The following is a 21,231-nucleotide window of genomic DNA, read 5'->3' as shown; positions in this document are numbered from 1 at the left end:
GGAGTGAGGAGGAGGAAGATAGTACTTCCTATGGCAAAAGACAGACTTCCTTGGCCCTGGCCTCAATGGCTACCTGGATGAAGGGTCCGGTGAACTGGTGGAGAGTTGTTAGAAGGTCTCATGGTGGTCCCAAAGTTGGACCACAGCATCCCTCACCCTATCTCCGAAGAGATTCTCTCCAATACACGGTACATTGTTCCTGTATCTCTGGTCGGAGATCTGAGGCCCACAGCCATGCCATTCTGCGGGTGTCAATTCCTGCTGCAGAGACTCTCGAAGCCATTTCAAATACATCGTAGGTCACACGGACTTCGTGTTTTCCGTACTCCAGACCCTTGTGCACCAGAGACTTGAGAGTGTCTTGCTGCTGCTGAGGCAGCTGCTCAGCCACCTCCTATACCTGCTTCCAGATGTCCAGTGAGTACTGGCTCAAGTAGAGCTGATAGGCAGCAATGTAGGTAATAAGCATGGTGCCTTGGAACATCTTCCTCCCAAGAGCATCCATTGCTCTGTAGTCCTTCCCCGGGGGCACTGAGGAATGGGTCCGAGAGCACTTGGCCCTCTTGAAGGTGGATTAAACACCACCGACTGGCAAGGCAGCTGACACTCATCGAATCTGGAAGCCTTCTGGATGAGGTAGACCCCGTTTACCTTCTTGTTAACAGGAGGCACTGTGAAGGGGGTTCCCATATCCTCAGCAGCATCTCTTTAATGATTTTGTGTACTGGGACCACCACAATTTCCTTAGGAGGATACACAAACTGGAGGATCTCAAGCTTTTTGTGCCTGGCAACTTCCTCTGTTAAAAGTTGAAATGGGATGGCCTCCACCATCACCCTCACAAACCCTGCAAAGGTTAAATCCTTTGGTGAGGACTTCCTCCACTTATCTGGAGGAGAAGGGTCTGACAGGAGATCATCAGAGCCTTCGGAGGAGGACTCTGTAGGATCGTCCCCCCAGTGGTCATAGGGACCCTCATCCTCACTGTATGCTACAGGGGATAGGACCCTAGATGTTTGGCCTTTGTCCAGAAGGGCAGACAACAGTAGAACTGGATGGGAGACTACAGGCCTCAGCATCTCTGTCAGCCTCGGTGGAGCTTCCTCCTTAGAGGAACTGGCAATGACAAACATATCAGTAAGGGGAGGCCTCTGTGTCCAACTGGGCACCAGTGCTGTCCCAAGAACTGGTGCCAGCTGGGTCGATAATGCACCGATGAGCATGTTGAGCTTCTCCAGTAGCAGTATAATGATGAGCAGCACCGGCTCCGGTGCCACAGCCAATGCCCTGCAATGTCTGATCCACCGCTAGCTGGATTCTATGCTCTAGCTCCTCCTCAAATGTTGCCAATGCCAATACTGACTGGGAGGAAGGAGGGGTGGCCAGATCTTCTTTGGACCCATGAGGTGGATTGGCGACTGGCACTAGGACTGGTGGAGACCGTCGTGATCCCCCAGCATCGATATAGGATGGGCATTCCTCACCACGGGGTCACTTTGGGGGCATTGTGGCAAAAGTTGGTGTATCTGTCCGCCCAGCACAGTGCATCATTCTGAGAATCAGTGCTAATGTTCCTTAAGCTTCCCCCAATGCTCGGCCCAGACTTTCCCCAGTGCAGAGGTCGAAGATGATGAACCCAGCATCCTTGGCCCAGAGGAGATTGACAACAGTCGGTCTCCAGCACCCCTTTCCTTTGATGGCACTGACAGAACTGACAGTCCTGCCAATGTCAATGATGTGCTGTCCATCGGTGTGGCTCCAAGGTCTATTGATGGCAATGCCACCCGATGCCGATGATTTGGACTGCCTCAACCTGAAGAGCTGATCCATTTTGTCAAGTTGAAGGGTACGTCATTTTGGAGTCATTTGGATGCACAAGCGACAACCTCAGACATCATGCAATGCTCCCAGGTAGAGGACACAATGGATCATAATGGACAGAGTCCTGGGCACTGGGGGAGTCGAAAAAAACCGGACGTAGCCATGACAGAATGAAAGAAACAAGGGGGCTGGAGAAACGAAATGAAGGTGGCAGCCATCGATGGCCATCGGGCACCGGGACACCGCTGCCGTGGGGAGAAACAGACTGCAAAATAGAGATGTGCTTCGTTTTTTTCTACCGGGTCGTTTTTTGACTCGGATACTTCGTGGTAAAATTCGGGTTTTCTCGTTTCGTTATTTTGAAAAACGAAACAAGGAAACCCGAAACCGGCCCAAAAAATGAAGCGGGAAACGAAGCTAAAAAAAAACCCACCCCAAGCATTTAAATTCATTTTAATACATTGCATACAACCCCCACCACCATCCCGATCCCTCCCCAAGACTTACTAACATCCCTGGGGGTCCAGCGGGGTCCCGGGTTCCATTTGTCCCCTCCGTGCCCGGTGTGCTACTGCAAGCCGTGCTCCTCAAAATGGTGCCGAATAGCCTCTGAACTACTATGTCACAGGGGCTACTGGCGCCATTGGTCAGCCCCTGTCACATGGCCATCGGCGCCATCTTGTGCTCATACCATGTGACAGGGGCTGACCAATGGCGCTGGTAGCCCCTGTGACATAGTATGGGCAAAGGCTATCGGTGCCATTTTGATTCCTGACATCCGACGGCACGAGTGAAGGATATCGCTCCCGGACCCCCGCTGGACCCCCAGGGATTATTGGCAAGCCTTGGGGGGGGGTCAGGAGGCCCCCCCCAAGCTGGCCAAAAGTCCCTGGGGGTCCAGTGGGGGTCCGGGAGCGATATCCTTCACTCGTGCCGTCGGATGTCAGGAATCAAAATGGCACCGATAGCCTTTGCCCATACTATGTCACAGGGGCTACCAGCGCCATTGGTCAGCCCCTGTCACATGGTATGAGCACAAGATGGCGCCGATGGCCATGTGACAGGGGCTGACCAATGGCGCCAGTAGCCCCTGTGACATAGTAGTTCAGAGGCTATTCGGCACCATTTTGAGGAGCACGGCTTGCAGTAGCACACCGGGCACGGAGGGACAAATGGAATCCGGGACCCCGCTGGACCCCCAGGGATGTTAGTAAGTCTTGGGGAGGGATCGGGATGGGGAGAGGGTGGTTGTATTATACTTAATCTTAATGTTTGCGGTGGTTTTTAATTTTAAAAAAAAAATGTGCCCCTCTCCCGACACAAACCCGAAAAACGAATTTTCCCCGAAGTTTGGGGAAAATCCTTTTTGGGTTTCGGGGCCCCCGGACCACGACGAATTAGGCAATTTCGTTGCAAATGCCTAATTCATGATAAACGATTGCACATCTCTACTGCAAAAGAAAACTTACCAGAAACACCAAAAACCTTGAATAAGATACTACGGGGAGCCAGCAAAAGGGACCTGGCAATGAAACAATTCCGAAAACCGTGAAAAACCATGTTGAAAAATGTTTTCCACTAGGCCAGATACAGCCAAAGTGAGCTCAATCAGACCAAAAGGCTTATAGTTCCATGGAAAAGAAGAGACTGAAGAGGGTCCCCGTGTGAATGCGTGGTATAGAGCATGTTGGGAAGCTCATCTAAAGATGCTTCTACATGCTAATATTTAATCATCGGTTGCTTTAGGATATTTTGTCTCTTATTAAGCTAGACATTTACTTAGCTTAGTTAAGTTTGTTAGATACTTAACTTATATGCATTGACAGAGAAATGTGCTCTGTGTTTAAAACCTATCGAACACATACAGGAATCGGGTGCAGTATGATGGTTGCTGGATTAACACAGTAAACCTGTCTTACAAGTCCATTATACAGTGAGAAATTAGTATATATTTTGTATCACATTATTTTTCTCACAATAAGAGGTTCTTTCTTACATAGAAGAAATGCATATTCTCAAAACTATCTTTGAACTTTGCTTAGTCAGAGGGAAATATATTTGTTTCTAGTTCTCCAGTTCTGCACTGCATGCAGAAGGTCTTGGTGTTTCCATTCCAGTTTTTGTTTCCGCATTTGTGGTATTTTATTCTATATTAGGTGAAGGTAGGTCTGTATGTTTTCTATATGTCTGTGACTGAGATGAGGTAATTTACTAGCATGTAAGGATTTATATCAATCTTAATTGTTGTATTTTCTCAATATGATATTGCACTGGTGGTGAACCACTGCATTTTCCTGGATAAGGCTATTGCTGTTTCATTTCTTGGAGTTACTCCTGCTGAGGTATGCCAGGTTTGATAAACATGTACAGAATGGGGTTTGTGTTTTTTTCCAGTTTTGTATTATTTTACAATGTACCTGGTAGTAGAGGGAGTTTGTGATGCTGTTATTGAGATGACACCAGAATCAGAATATCTATTTTGTATGGTGAGTTGTATAGGGAAATGTCTTAGTTCTGCTCTGCACCCATTGTTAGGAAGTGAGGGATCCCTGTGGATGCAGAGCATATGCTTATATTTAGTCTCATGCTGGTCATGTGTTCAGTGTGTGTCACGCATGTAAGCGTCATCTCTCAGATGTGTCCTGATAGAAAAAAAGGTTGAGAACCACTGTTCTAAGGCATCCGCCAAGCAGAGGTTACAAATAAAAGAAAAAATAAATAAATAAAGCATGCACATTAACTTACAAGTATAAGAAAATGTTACTCTGGCTTAAACATGCTGTAAGTGTTGTAAATACATTTGCACATGTGTGCATGTCTCGGCTTTGCTGCAGGGGCAGCTTTTGTGTTCCCCAAGCCATGCTCTTCCCAGTTGCTCTGAAGCATCATGGACTTTCTTCAGATTGAAAATTGGGTTGTAGGTAACATGATAAAACGACCAGTGCTCGTAGCATACCAGAGGAGAAGACCTGGTGTAAAAGTGTGCTCTTTAGTAAAGCACACTCCATTGATTAAACTCTCACCTGAAGCCAACAATTGGGCATTCCTTGCAGATGTTACACTTGGCTTGATGTTTTGCAGTCTCTGCCGCTGCTACCCGATGCAGCACTGGCAGCCACACCATCGACTGAGGTTCTAAACGCATCCATTCTATGAACTCTTTCACATTGATTTCTGGCTTGTTTTGTGCCTGAAGGTCAAAACAAAATTGCTGGTAAGTAAACATGCAGTTTACACAGTTCCCTGCTTTTCATCCAATGTAATAAATTGCCTTCGAGAGCATTAACCTAAATCCAGATGCTCTGCTGTAGGCAAAAGAAGAGATTTGGGATGCACTATACTACTGACAGTTTTCACTTATGGATATTTACAAAATCTGTGTATATATGCAAGCCTCTCTCCCTGCTTTTTTTTCTCTCTGCCATCTGTGCTTTGTGTTGTATGGGTGAGCAGTTCAGCTGTGTACACAGCTTAAATAACATCAAATGAAAAGATGATTGCACCTGCTCAAATTCTACCGTATGCTACTTCCTATGGATAGTACAAAGATAAATTTCTCTCAGATGAGTCTGAAATGCATTCCCTTTGCGTTCTTAATTCACAGGAATATATTTCAAATTCACTTAAGTTGAATGAAGAGTGTACTGTATAGCACAATAATGATGTGCTTTCATATAGCCAAATGCTCTGTGGTTAGACTTGATGACTATGGATAGCAAACTCATATCCTTGAGTTTAGCAACCAGATGCTGGTTCAGAGACAACAAAAATGTGTGAATTAACTATAAACTGTAGTTGCTTCATGCAAACAGATACCATGAATATTCAGCACAGATAGCTTGAAAACCAGACCTAGCTGTAGCACCTGACAACCTGAGGACACCATGCTTTCCTTAAGAAGAATACACATAAGACCAGTTATGGAAATTGAAGTCCTGGAAACTTACCAGTGTTTTGAGAACGCATGATAGCTTATAATATAGGAAGAGGAACGTTACTGCTTAGTTACAAACAAGGGTAAACTGAGGAACGAGGAAGGTATGAGATACTTATAAGAGAACAGAATATATCTATGCAGAACCATGATTCAAATGTAGGAAATTTCCTATGAGCTACTAGACTGGTGCTCTAACAAAAAGACCACATCTTTTCTGTATATAGAAGCACAAGATATGATGGCCCATAAGCACTGCAGGGGCACATCTGGTCAGTAAACTACTACTTGTTGCAAGCTGAAGACCTCAGTTAATCAAAGACTGATCTTTTCTTATTTGAAGCTAGAGACTATTTATCCCAGCCTTTTTTAAACTATGCTATTATTGTCTCCATCACTTCCTCTGGAAATCTGTTCTTTGCATTCATCTTCTCCATGAAATAATATTGCCTGATGTTCTCCTCTCAGAGCTTCATATCATGACTTCTTATTTTACAACATCCTATCCATTGGAAAAGGTTTACTTCTTGTGCATTCATGCATTTGAGGTATTTGAATGTTTCTATATCTACCCTCTATCTCCTTGTCTCTTGGTTATACATACCTATGCCTTTAATTATCATCTCTTAGGGCTTTTGGAACAGACCTGCAGCTTCTGATAGTCTGTTTCTGGACTGCTTCTATACTATTTATATCCTTTCAAATTACTGGACACAAAACTTAGATAAGATCTCATAAATGACCTCTACACAGGTATTATTACCTCCCTTCTACTGGTCATGCCTCTTCCAATGCTCACTAGTCATCACCTAATCGCACTGTTTTGCTACTTTGAGATAATCAGATAGGAGAGAGACTTTGGGATTGATCCTAACTGATGGATAACACTATCTAAACCTCCATTACATACTGAATATTTTTGCATTGATTCTTAGCTGCCCATCACGACAACTCCTTAAGCTTTCTTAAAGTATACCACTTTTTATCTGCTCCCTCAAGGATCTCAACAGGAAGATATCCAACAGAGTGATCTGCAATAGACAAACCTTTCCTACCAATACTTTGCACTATTGCTCACAAAAATATTTAAGAGAACCAGTCCTTGAGGCATACCAATGATGACCCCCCTCCATCAGAGTGAACTCCATTTACCTCTGAACTCGCCTAAGTGCCTACCCCTAGACTGGTCAGTTTATTTCTGAGCCCTTCTTTATGCAGTACAATGTCTAAAACTTTGCTGAAATCCAAGTAAGTTGCATCCAATGTGTGTCCCTGAGTTAGTCCTTTGGCCATATAGTCAAAGAAATTGATCAGATTTGTTTCACACAACCTCCCTCTGGCAAAACCATGCTACCTGTGATCCTGTTACCTTCTAGATTCAAAATACTGTACAATGCTATCCTTTAGCAGCATCTTCATCCAATTTACTCACCACCAAGGTCAGACTACCCAGCTTATAATATTAACCTCCTCCCTGCTTACCCACTGTTACGAAAAGGAATATATTTGCTCTTTTTCCAGTCCTTTGGAACCACTCCTATCTCCAAAGATTAATTAAACAGAATCGTCAGTGGAGTCATCAGAATCTTTCTGGACTCCTTTAATAACCTAGGATGTATCCCAGCTGGCCCTATTGCCTAATTTTGCCAGTTTTATGATACCACTGACTTCTATAAATGGAATGATATCTCTTCACAACCAATATATATTCCTACTAGCTATCTGTGATCCTTCTACAATCCCTTCCTAAGTGAACACTGAACAAAAGTGTTTGTTCAATTTATCTGCCTTTTCCTTGTCTCGCCATACAATCCCCTTTTCCAGCTTTCAGCCTTGCAATCTCACATCTGTACTTCTTCGTTTCACTAACATACCTCAAAAAGGTTTTGCCATCTTAATATACATCCTTATTTTGTATTCTATTCAAGCCTGACTACCTTCCTCCTTCTGTCAGCTTTCTCAGATATTCCTACCTGTCTTCCTTGCTTTTTGAGATCTCTTGTACCTTTTGAACTAATCTCCTTGCCATTGCCTTTTCAGCCAAAGTTTTTGAAAAACACATTAGTCTCCTTTTCCTCTTACTTTTAATTACTTTCTTAACACAAAGATTTTCTGCCCTTACAACAGCACCTTTTATTTAAGCCCACTATTCTACCTCGCAAGGGTATTCCCACTCTGCCAGTGCCTCCTTGAGATACTCCCCCATCTTAAAAGTTAGTACTTTAGAAATCTAGAAACTTGACATTTGTGTAACCCCTTTCTGCCTTTACTTTTATAGTCAGCACTGCTTATTGTCTGATGTTATCTTGAGCTCAGATGAGAACCTATGCAAATATCAGACACACTAGCTCCATTTGTCTCCCTCCCTCAAGGGGGTCCCATCACCACTTGCCCAATGAATACCTCTTGAAAGCCATCTAGGAACTCTATGCTTCTCGCCTACCTTTGGAATACTGCAATGAACATCTGACAGATTGAAATCATCCAACACCCCCACCTATCCCTTCATTGTAATGTTATGTATGCCTCTGATTAAATCTCTGTCCAACTGCCTGTATTAGAGGCCTGTCGATTACTACAAAGTAGATGAAAAACTCAAGATAACCAATAGTTCCTCCTCCTTACCCCTTTGCTTTTCAGTTGCTTTAATATATATATATATTTTTTTACATGAAGTGCTCCTCTTTCCCTTTTTTAACCATACTATCTTCCTAAAGAAATTATAGCCCAGTATGACTGCATCCAGTCATGGGACTCTTAACTATGTCTTTGTGACAGCAGTATCCAATTCTGTCTCTGCCATTAGAGTGTGCAAGTCAGGAATTTTATAATCTAGACTACTAGTACTTAAACTTATTATTCCTTTAATGACCAAAACTGCTCTAAGCAAAGCACAATAAAATAATTTGTGTTCATAGCCTTTCACATAGCATTACTTCTTTTTCTTTTAGCACTGTAATTATTTCCTGTCCCATCTGTTTATTGTTAAGATTGTGAGATACCTGCTTTTATCTCATTTATTTTTTAGGGGTGACAGCTCAGTTCACATAGTTTCTAACCTCTACCCTCTCATTTACTTTTATCTTATGTCAATGTATGTTCCGAACCATACAGAACAAATACATGCTGTGCATAGACACTAGAGATGTGTATTAGTTACATTCATTTCGGCAGGTACCCGCATATATCGCCGACTTTTAGTACATGCGGGAAAATGGAAAGTATGCGTGTATTTTTATTAATGAGATGCACACATTCTCTCCATTTCCCTGCGTGTACTAGATAGTCAGCGAGGTACGTAGGTACCACCGATTCAGAAGAAATTAATGCACACGAATGCACATCCCTAACAGACACACATGTAGAACAACAGGGACATACCATAAACACTAAGATATCCAAGTTCCAACTCGTAGCTCAATAAAATGTATAAATTATTTTGTTCCTACAAATCCTTTGGGATTCCTGAGAGTTAATCACCAGCATAGAAATAAACATTGTAAACTATAAAATGAGTGTTCAACTGAATTGAGCTTTACTTTGAATGTTCATATTTGGATAAACTTTAGTTTTCTGTTTTCCTTTCTTTCTTAAAATACTTACAGGTTAATTTTAAAATGAGTGTGTGGGCACCCATACAGGCACATATGGGTGCGCAAGCAGACATATGTTGGAATTTAAAACATGTGCACGTTTGCGCATATATGGTTTAAAATACACCTACCATGTATAAGTGTATTCCTAATTTTAAGCGATTACTCAAGCAAACACAGATCTTCCTTAGGATTTTGTCAGCTTTAACACGTGTAGGTAAGTGGATTTTAAAACATGCTCATGCGAAGGACATTCCCAGTTTTTCCAACTGTTCCACCAGTTTGCTTGGTCAATCTCAAGGTCATTCAGACCCCTCTGGTTCTTCATCCTGCACGTCCCCCAGTTGACCCGGACCCCTCACCCTATTCGTGTAGACCTAAAACCCAATTTCTGCAGACATACTCCTCATCAGAGCAACAGTAAATATATAAGGCTAAAAAGCTGCTGTGCATTGTGGCTTCTAGTTTTAAAATCTGGATTTAAATGTTAGCTCTGCCCTGGAATGCCCATGCCCCGCCCCTTTTCCAGCTAACAAATGCACACACAAGTGCATAATTAGTAGCCTTAAAAATCTAAGTTGTGGCTCACATACTCTCATATATATAGGCCTTTTAGCTTGTGCAATGCTGTTAAAATTTGGCCCTTATTGCAAAGTAATTGCCTTCAGCACACAGAATGAAGATGGGATATAGACAGGGAGAAGCACCATTCCTAGCATGTCTACAGCTTGAGAACTACAAGCAGATCCATTACTATGCTGTTAAAACTAGCAGAGACTCCTGTCAAAAACATTAACAGTAAAGTATTATGCCAATGCCAGAGAGATAGAATGTTTAGCAGTGAATGATGAGATAGATATAACTGGCATTTCAGAGACCTGGTGGGAGGAGGATAACCAATGGGACAGTGCTATATCAGGGTACAAATCATATCGCAATGATAGGGAGGATCAGCTTGGTGTCTGGGAGGTTATAGAGTCCAACAGGATAAAGATCATGCAAGAGACTAAATGCTCAGTAGAATCTATAAGGGTAGAAATCACATGTGTGTTGGGTAAGAGTATAATGATAGGAGTATACTACCGTCCACCTGGCCAAAATGATCAGACAGATGATGAAATGCTAAGAGAGATCAGGGAAGCTAACCAATTTGGCAGTGCAGTAATAATGGGAGATTTCAATTACCCCAGCATTGACTGGGTAAATGTAACATCAGGACATGCTAGAGACATAAAATTCCTGGATGGAATAAAAACTGCTTCATGGAGCAATTGGTTCAAGAACCAATGAGAGAGGGAGCTATTTTAGATTTAATTCTTAGTGGAACACAGGATTTGGTGAGAGAGGAAGGGGTAGTGGGGGCACTTGGCAATAATAATAATAACATGATCAAATTTGAACAAATGATTTAAAGGGGACAATATAAATCTACAGCTCTAACAGTACATTTTCAAAAGGGAAACTGATAAAACGAGGAAAATAGTTAGAAAAACCTGAAAGGTGCAGCTGCAAAGGTTAAAGGTGTTCAACAAGCGTGGATACTGTTTAAAAATACAATCTTAGAAGTGCAGTCCAGAAGTATTCCATGCATTAAGAAAGGTGGAAGGAAGGTAAAACAATTACCGGCATGGTTAAAAAGTGAGGTGAAAGAGGCCATTTTAGTCAAAATAATCCTTCAAAAATTGGAAGAAGGATCTATCTGAAGAAAATAGGAAAAGGCATAAGCATTGTCAAGTTAAGTGTAAAACATTGATAAGGCAGGCTAAGAGAGAATTTGAAATGAAGTTGGCCATAGCGGCAAAACTCATAATAAAAACTTTTAAAAATATATCCGAAGCAAGAAACCTGTGAGGGAGTTGGTTGGACCGTTAGATGACAGAGGGGTTAAAGGGGCTCTTAGGGAAGATAAGGCCATTGCAGAAAGACTAAACAAATTCTTTTCTTCTGTGTTTACTAATGAGGATGTTGGGGAGATACCAGTTCCAGAGATAGTTTTCAAGGGTGAAGAGTCAGATGAACTGAACCAAATCACTGTGAACCTGGAAGATGATGTAGGCCAGATCGACAAATTAAAGAGTAGCAAATCACCTGGACCAGATGGCATGCACCCCAGGGTTCTGAAGGAAATAAAAAATGAAATTTCATATCTATTAGTTAAAATTTGTAACATATCATTAAAATCATCTATTGTACCTGAAGACTGGAGGGTGGCCAATGTAAGCCCAATATTTAAAAAGGGCTCCAGGGACAATCTAGGAAACTATAGACCAGTGAGCCTGACTTCAATCCCGAGAAAAATAGTGGAAACTACTCTAAAGATCAAAATCACAAAGTCATGGTTTAATGGAACACAGTCAGGATGGATTTACCCAAGGGAAGTCTTGCCTCACAAAAATGTTTCATTTTTTGAAGGGATTAATAAATGTAGATAAATGTGAACCAGTAGATGTAGTGCATTTGGATTTTCAGAAGGCATTTGACAAAGTCCCTTCTGAGAGGCTTCTATGAAAAGCAAAAAGTCATGGGATAGGAGGCAGTGTCCATTCATGAATTACAAACTGGTTAAAAGACAGGAAACAGAGAGTAGGATTAAATGGTCAATTTTCTCAGTGGAAAAGGATAAACAGTGGAGTGCCTCAGGGATCTGTAAGTAAACCAGTGCTTCTCAATATATTTATAAATGATCTGGAAAGGAATACGATGAGTGAGGTAATCAAATTTGCAGATGATACAAAATTATTCAGAGTAGTTAAATCACAAGCAGATTGTGATAAATTGCAGGAGGACATTCGAGCCTGGAAGATTGGGCACCCAAACTGCAGATGAAATTTAATGTGGACAAGTGCAAGGTGATGCATATAGGGAAAAATAAGCCATGCTATAGTTACATGATCTTAGGTTCCATATTAGGATCTACCACCCAGGAAAAAGATCTAGGCATTATAGTGGATAATGCATTGCAATTAGCTCAGTGTGTTGAGTCAGTCAAAAAAGCAAACAGAATGTTAGGAATTGTTAGGAAAGGGATGGTGAATAAAATGGAAAATGTCATAATGCTGCTGTATTGCTCCATGGTGAGACTGCACCTTGAGTACTGTGTACAATTCTGGTCACTGCATCTAAAAAAAGATATAGTTGCAATGGAGAAGGTACAGAGAAGTAAGACAAAAATGATAGGGGATGGAGCAGCTCCGCTATGAGGAAAGGCTAAATAGCTTAGGACAGTTCAGCTTGGAGAAGATTCGGCTGAGGGGGGATATGATAGAGGTCTTTAAAATCATGAGAGGACTAGAACAGGTAAATATGAATCGGTTATTTACTCTTTCGGATAACAGAAGGACTAGGGGGCACTTTATGAAGTTAGCAAGTAGCACATTTAAAACTAATCGGAGAAAATTATTTTTCACTCAATGCACAATTAAGCTCTGGAATTTGTTGCCAGAGGATGTAGTTAGTGCAGTTAATGCAACTGGGTTTAAAAAAGGTTTGGATAAGTTCTTGGAGGAGAAGGCCATTAACTGCTATTAATCAAGCTGACTTAGAGAATAGCTACTGCTATTACTGGCATCAGTAGCGTGGGATCTACTTAGTGTTTGGGTACTTGCCAGGTACTTGTAGCCTGGATTGGCCACTGTTGGAAACTGGTTGTTGGGCTTGATGGACCCTTGGTCTGACCCACTATGGCAATTTCTTATGTTTTTATGCTCTTAAGTTACTTCCTAATGTGCATGCTCAAAAATGATTCCAGCAACACTCCCTCACACTGCTGAGATTCAGACTTTTTGCTCTCAATAGGAACAAGCTGCTCTGTGCCAGCAAGATAACTGCAGGCACTTCACAAAAAAGAAGGACCATAAATATATACAGTATAAAGAAATGTAAAAAAGATTGCAGAGACATACCAAACCGGATCAGGAGAAATGAGCTGATCAGATAGGCAAGTGGAAGAACCATGTGGGAAGCTGAAGATCAATTCTGGGACCTTGCTTCACCAGCTGATAAGGGCAGAGGATGCTCTGGAGACAGTTCTCACAGCCTTAGGAGGGTGCTTTAGCCCTTGCTCAAGAGACTATTGTCTGGCACTAGAGAATGTTTCACAATCCATATCTCTCAGCCAGAGGACTATTGTTATTCTAGTGAGAACATGGATTGTGAATCAGCTAGGAGTCTGAGAGGGGGTTTAATAAAGTTTTTTTTTAATTATTGGCTTGAAATTATGTTTTGTATGATTTATTTTATATTTTTATGAGTTTTATTAATTTGTATATTTGAATTATTTTGATATTGTATTTTTGATATATTTTTATGATGTCTGTTATTTATTACACTATTCTTATGTTTTTTGAACTGCTTTGAGTAGACTATCTCCAGGGAAGGCAGTATATAAACATAACATATACTACAGCAACTATCTAGGAGGAGAGAGAGAGGGACGAGGTTGGGATAAATCCCCAGGTAGTGAATGAACACTCATTGTACCACTGCTCCAACTGGGGCAACTTAGAGGATTAAGCTATGAGTCAAAAGAAAAAGAAAAAGCAGGTGGTTGCACAAGGAGGGCAGCATCATAAATATTTACAGTTGTAATACCTGAAACTTGCATATTATTTAAGCTTAGACAGAAAAAGCATTATTTACATGTTGAAAACAGCTGCGAACACTGGGCTCGATATTACTACCACCAAAAGCTGCCACTTCTCCAAGTTGTCGAGGGACCTGGATAGCATCATGAAGTAAGAGGCCAAGCTGTCTCTGGTCGCATGTGTCTCCGGATCCCGACACTTCCTGAAAAAGATCTACAATGGAGAAAGTGGAGGTAGTTAAAAAGGGAAAGTCATCTAATATTTGGGAAGATTTACAATATTTTTAAATACTCCATTTCAGACAGGGGCCAATAAGCAAAATGATTTTTGGCTAATGCATATCTGATTTATCTAAATATACATGACATATTATGCAAAATATTTGAAAGAGTAACAATTAGTTCCCTTGAAATGTTGTTTCTTTAGTTGAAATGGAGCTCAGCAATAGATTTAGAGAATGTATGACCAGACATCACATGCATTTTTTCAATACTGCTTAAACCAAAATGCTTAATTTACTAATTAGTACAACAATTAGATGTATATCCAACAACAAGAACTCATCAATTTGAGCTCAAAATGAACTGGGAATGCTACACAAATTGCTGCCACTGTTGAAAAATGATAATTAAGCCAGGAATTTAAATCAACTTCTAAAACAGTTAAACAAAAGGAATACAAACCATACCAAGCCATCCTTATAAAGCGAGGGACACTAAAGTTTTTAATCTCTCGTGTGTGGAATTCTGAGTAATGAATGTCAAGGATGACACTATAGCATACTTAGCAGTGCGGGGAGCAGGTCATGTTACCCAAATAACTTTATTCGTATATTCAGTGGAATGCAGCCGGTTATGAATGCCACAGAATATATCCAGGATTAAGGATACATTATCTAGATAACTTTAGGACTGCTTTCCAGCACAACCAGATAATGAGTTATGTTAGATCTGGCCGGATATGTTGGCTCTGCCCTGAAATGCCCCCAAAAATCTGCCTCCTCTAAAAACCTACTGGGGATAAATCAGCAGAGGCCAGCATGTCAAAACATTAAAATCTGTGGTTTGTCTGCCTATGTCTGAACTTACAAGGTATCACAATACAAAGGGATTCAATCAAAGATTTCTCTATCAATCAATAACACACATAGAGAAAATACCACTTTTACACGTTGTATCCCGTGTTCATGGTTTTGCCTTTTTGAAATCTGGGTTCTCGCATAATTTTGTTGCTGCGAGGACGTTGATCTAAAAAAGTGGAATGTTGTCTCAGCTGGGTAGTTTTCGCTACGTCACGAAATATTGCAAGCTGTTGGCCAAAAAACCTTTTGTCTGGGGCATGAAAGAACATTTTCATGGTCCAAATTCTATCAGGTTCCAAGGTAAATACCACCAATAAAGTAGCAAAGCTCTCAATATCAACCTGAGATTCCTGGAGCATGGCTGTTAAATTGTCTAATACATTAGATTATATAGGGGGATTAGTCAAAGGTTCAGCAGATGGTCTAGAGGAGATATTACTTGGTATACAATGTGTACTGTAATAGTATCGAGACTATTGAAAACGCTACTATAGTTTGGCTGATGGTAAATATCCACCTCTGTTTGAATGTACATTACCTTTTGTTGGCGGTTGGGACCACTCTGATTGGCATTAAGAATTATGTTGCTGATTGAAGCTATATTATTTCTGTAGCCGCTCTGATGAAAAAACCCGAGTGTTTAATAATCATATGCCTAAGAGTCTGTTTATGAACTCACATGGAATGAGCACACCAACTATATCTGTCACTTACGTTTTGGGCAACGTTCTGAATGAGGCTTAAAAGATTGTAAAGCACATCCTAAAAGTGATATTTTGCTGTTTTGAGCCCCTGAAGCAGCCCACAATTGGGTGAAACTCAGGCCTAGAGTTGGGCACTTATTGATTGAATAAAAATTTTTTTGAGGACTTTCGGCTAATCTTTGTTTTATTCTAGAGATATAAAAAGCCTTGGTAATAGGTGGGATAGTATCATATGGGACCTTAAGTACCTCTACATAAAATTTCCTAACCATTTCAATAGGTAAAATTCTAGATGATTTAGGAAAATTAAGAATTCTTAAATTTAATCTCCTTGAATTATTTTCTAAAGCTTCTAACCTACGTTAAAATTCTTGCCCTTTAATCAATACTGTATCACTTTTGCCTGATGTTTCACATTGTTTTTCAAAATTGGAAATACGTTTTCAGTTGCTCTTAATAACTGTACCATGTGCCAAAGCATGTGGTTGGATGGACCCAACAACCATAGAAATATTTTCAATTTTAGACCCAAGAGAAATTTCCAGTCCCTTAATAGCAGTCCAATGTGTTTCCATGGTAATCTGCGCAGGTCTCTCAGGACGATTAGAAGGAATACCAGGAACAAGTGTCACCAAGGAATTAGAAACATCCAACATAACCTGAGAGTCCATCAAAACAGGTTCCCTTACCACAGGAGAAGCCTGTAGAGCTCTAGAAGGCTGAGGCAAAATCTCCTGCAAATCTGTTAAAAACACAGAATCCAGTCCAGGTGGTAAGGTGAACTCAGGGCTGAGGGAGGTAGAATTCCCCGAGGAAGAAGAGGCAGGAGCCCCCATGCCAAGCTGAGGCAGCACTGATGGTGTACTGGTACCCAAAGGCTGCAAAAACCCATTGATAGTCGGCTGGGACACAGAAGGGGAAGGAACTGTGGGGTTGGAAGGGAAAACATGGACAGTCCCTTTCCTCTTCTTCCCCATAAGATTCAACAAATTGATGCAAAGCAAGAAATAACGAAGGGAGAGAGAGGGGCTTTTTTGGAGGTGTTTCCAAAGTAGGCAGCAGCGGCAGATAACGAACAGTTGCACAGTTGGAGAAAGCTGCGCACGCGGCTTCGGCAACGCGTCAGCAGCGGCTGTGCACCGCTACAGGGCCAATTAAGAACGCCCCTCTCAAGTCCCAAGATGATGATGTCAGGACGCTCCGGGGGCTGCATACATTTCTTTGAAAAATAGTCATGGAAAGTCAAGCTTTCTGATTTCTTAAATATTGGCTACAGCAAGGGTGGCTGACTCTGGTCTTTAAGAGCACAAAAAAGCCTGCTTTTCAGGATCAAAATGGTGCCATTCACAACAAGGATATGCACAACAAGTGGGTAATTTTAAAAGGTGATATGCGTGTAAATGTAGCAATTTTAAAACGCCATTTACGTGTGTAAAGTGTACTTACAAGTGAAAATCCTATGGACAAGTCAATGGCATATACTGTAGCAATTTTCAAAAGCCCTCTTACACAGGTAAAGTGCATTTCCATGAATAAAATCCAATTTTAAGCATCTAAATGGTTTGTTTTTTTTTAAATCAGGCCCTAAATATGAATTAGATAAATGTACTTAGAGAGGAGGCAGTGCAAGCAAATACATATCATACATATCATGATAAGGTGCCCCCCCTTCTTCTTTTGAATGTGGGGGTGAAGTCTTATGTTAGGGCCGCCAAGCCCCCATCATATGTTTGTGTGTATGCTGGGGAGAAGTCTTATGTTGTGGCTGCTTAGCCTGTCATTGTTGTGGGAGGCAGGTGTTAAGTTGGGGCCCAAAGCATGGAGCTAACAAAGGTAGGGAACATACCATTTTAGTTTTGGAACAGTGATTCAAATATGTCAGCTTTATGAATGTGAAAGTGCAGCATATCTGATATTTTTGTATTTTTCGCGGTACAGGAGGAAAATAATTTCTGTTACTATTTGTCTGATGTTGCACTGCATGTACAACCTGACTTCTTAGGGTTTGCAGCTCAGTTTTAGTCGGCACATTTCTATTCTGTATTTGATGAGGGTCTATCAATGTTCTTTGTATGTATGTAGTTTCTGTGTAGGTATCTAAAGCAGTTTGATGTGTTATGTTATCCCAATAAGAGGTATACTGGTGGTTTAGGGACCAATGTAATATTTGCAATGCTGGCTTTTCATGGCTTTGAGGCCATGAAAAGCCAGCAATGACCAAAATGACCAAAGCACTGCCCCCTGGTTGCAGGGGGCAGTGCTTTGGTCATTTTCCACTGACAAACCCCAAGGATGGCCCTGTATATGAGTACTGGCACTATTTTTCTAGGAACTCCCTTCCCCCTCTCCCTGAGGGTATCTAGCTCAGACATGGACACTCAGCCCAAAACCTATAGGGCCGGATTTTAAAAGGGTTATGCACGTAAATCGGTCTACGCATGCCGGGCCTATTTTAAAAAGGCCCAGCAACGTGCCTAAAACCCCAGGACACGTGTAAGTCCAGGGGCGGGGCAGGGGCAGGGCAGTCCAGGGGCAGGGCAGGGGAGGAACCAGAGGCCTCCGACAGAGCGGCCATTGCGGCTCTGTTGGAGGATCGTGTGCCGGCAGGTGCAAAAGGTAAAATAAATATTTTGGGGGGGGTTAGAATACGGCTAGGGGGAGGATAGGTTAAGGGAAGGGGTGGGAAGGGGTGGGAAGGTCAGTTAGGGGGAGGGAACGGGGGAAGGCAGTGTGGCTCGGCAGTGCACCCCCTTGCGTGTGCCGACCCCTGATTTTATAACTTGTGCATGCAAGTTATACAATCGAGTGTACATGTGTGCGCGCTGGGTAGCGCATGCACACATATGCTGCGCGCGCTCCTTTTAAAATCTACTCCATAGTGTAGAGTCTATGAAGACAGGATATTCAGCATGTGATAAAAAGCAACTAGATATATATGTCGTATTTTTAGAAATCAAATCTTATAGAGAAAAACAGGAGATAGTTTGGAGTAATCAGCACTAGACACCTGTAGAATAAGGATGTCAAGATAAATTCCTCATTTGACAAGCAGCTATGGTTCCTTCCACAAATGTTTTGTCACAGGAATAGTTTGCTGAGCCATTAAATTAAATATCTACCACTGTCAGCTCTGCACCAGCAAGCAGCAACGTAAAGCCTAGTGACACTGATGCAGAGTAATAATAATGAAATATGGCATTAATTTTATGTGTACACACTCAGAAAAATAATCCAATTAACAAAAACTTAATTTTCAGCATCATTTATTCTTATAGGTTCTGTCAGCAAAGCAGGCCACTTTTTTGTTATTAAACTAATCACACAGTTCCAATCGTTTCCATTTCCATCCCCCACTGCTATCTCTATCTGACCTCACATTCAATCCTTAGTGCACCATATGCATTTCCCACTTAGTGGGAAGGCCACTTCAGCCATCCCTACACAAATCACTAACAGACATTAGCATAAGTGGTGAGAGCCAGAAATCACAAAACCTTAGAATAACAGAGCAGAAAGGGACTTCAACTGGCCCTCTAGCAACTAGCAGCCTGCTCTTCAAAAACCCCTCCAATGACTATTATTTTGTTATTGATGTGTATGTTGGATTATGTATGTTTACTGTGAATCGCCTAGCATTGTAGATGGGCGATAAATACATTTATAAATAAAATACATACATACATAAATAAATCCCCTATGATAACTTGATCCAGTGCGTGCCTATAAAAAGAACCTGTGGAAATGGTGACCAATTGGACTGCATTTTTTATTTGATTACTCGCCATTTCAAACGTGGGCTCAAGGCGGGTTCAATTTCAGATACAATAGGCATATCCCTGCCCCAGAGGGCTTATAAAGTATATGACTGAGGCAACATAGGGTGATGTGACTGTCTTCATTATAACAAACCCCTTCCTTTATGTATTTAAAGACTGCAAGCATGTCACTCCTCAGTCTTCTCTTCCCCTCTCCCAACAAAAACAAAAATACCAGAAACGTTTTGGGTCTTTTTGTAAGAGGCCATTTTCGTTTCATTCAATTTGGAATAAACAAAAAAATGGCCTCATTTGTCCTATTTTTCAAATTCGTTTTAAATGAATGCACATCCCCTTAATCTTATATGTAATATCCTTATTAATACATCCAAGCAGATTAATTTTCTTTATAACAGTACTAAGAAACACTCCTGACTCAAGTTCTGCTTCCTCAAAATCTCTATACTGCACAACAGCTTTTAAAATATGTGTTCAAAACCAGTTTTATTAAAGTGCTTCATCGTGGCCACTATTACACACCTTTGCTCTAGTTTATGGGTAAGAACATTTGTGGAGGGAATGATATCACCTCATTTCTGAAATCTTCATTTTGCCAACTTTTAGAAAATATAACATATGCATGGATGTTTTACTGTCAGTTAATAATTTTACAGAGAAGAGAGTGGGGGGGAGGGGGGGGGGGAGAAGATCTCAAACAAATGGCAGTGCTTTCCAGAATGCTTAGAAGCAGTCATAATCACCCCCTCAGTTTCAGCAGGCTCCTCCCCCAGGGTCAATACCCCCTCTTAGTTCCTGTGTGTCTGTGTTTACATCTGTAGTGTGAACCTCCTTTTAACCACTTCAAAACAACAAAACTGGGGCATTCAGCCACTGGCTGGCAGTGTGATTAGTTGCTTAGCAACCAGTTCAAAAAGCTGATTGGTCGGCAAAAGACTTTAGGATGTCCGACTCCGTTTATAGGACAGCGACAGACAGGCAGAGAGACACTGGCTTTTATTATATAGGGTACTCAGCCTTTTGTTCAAACACTAAGTTTACAGAGACAAGAGAAGTCGGTGACGGTGGAGAAGTTGAGCCACGTTTGTCTGATAACCACTACCTGTTTCTGCAATGAAAAATATGCCTGCATAATACAATGCTTGGCAATTGAAGATTTGATACTCACTGATTATGAGTAAAGTGGAGGTATGTCTAAAACTCACAAATAGCAAAAGATCTCTTGTATTGACTTTGCTCTTCCCATCTTGGTACTCCTAGGACTCCCAAGTGGCATCCCTTTTCACTGAGCAATAAGAAGGCATCTCCCATACTAGATAGGGTAAAATAAACACTAAATCTAATATACAACTATTATATATTTTGTTCAAGGTATACATGGAATGGCATTTATTTTAAAATGGCGTGTCTGAACATTTCAGTGTTGATATACAGACAGAAATATATAAATATGGATACTGATATATAGATGCAGATGCACACATACAAATGCCCATATAAACACACTACAGGAAGTGACTTTCACGCACATTTAGCCATTTTGTGAAATGAAAGCCGGACTGCACAAACTTGACCTAAAGCTAAAAAGAGAATTTAAAACATTGCATTCAACAGTACGTTAACATTCCAATCATATAGAAGAACTATTCACACATCTCATTCACTTTAAGGGAGTGAGATTTAGGATTCATCTAAGGCCAATGTACTAAAAAATAGAAAACAATTGCAAAGGACCCTTTGTG

The 21,231-nt window shown here is 41.3% G+C and overlaps 1 protein-coding gene across 2 annotated transcripts in view; it reads right to left on the bottom strand.

The window, feature by feature from the left end:
- Positions 1 to 21,231, bottom strand: part of UTRN (utrophin) — a 1,458,479-nt gene that overhangs the window by 174,031 nt on the left and 1,263,217 nt on the right. For both annotated transcript variants that reach the window (XM_029594027.1, XM_029594025.1), the window contains 2 exons: positions 13,987 to 14,144; positions 4,845 to 5,011 (listed from right to left, as the gene is read on the bottom strand). In XM_029594027.1, coding sequence (XP_029449887.1) covers positions 4,845 to 5,011; positions 13,987 to 14,144 — 325 coding nt within the window. The remainder of the gene's footprint in view (positions 1 to 4,844; positions 5,012 to 13,986; positions 14,145 to 21,231) is intronic.

Source organism: Rhinatrema bivittatum, chromosome 3 (genome assembly GCF_901001135.1).
Source record: "Rhinatrema bivittatum chromosome 3, aRhiBiv1.1, whole genome shotgun sequence".
Taxonomy (NCBI): Eukaryota; Metazoa; Chordata; class Amphibia; order Gymnophiona; family Rhinatrematidae; genus Rhinatrema; species Rhinatrema bivittatum.
Note: the sequence above shows the minus strand (reverse complement) of the source record. Positions and strands in the feature narration are given on the sequence as shown.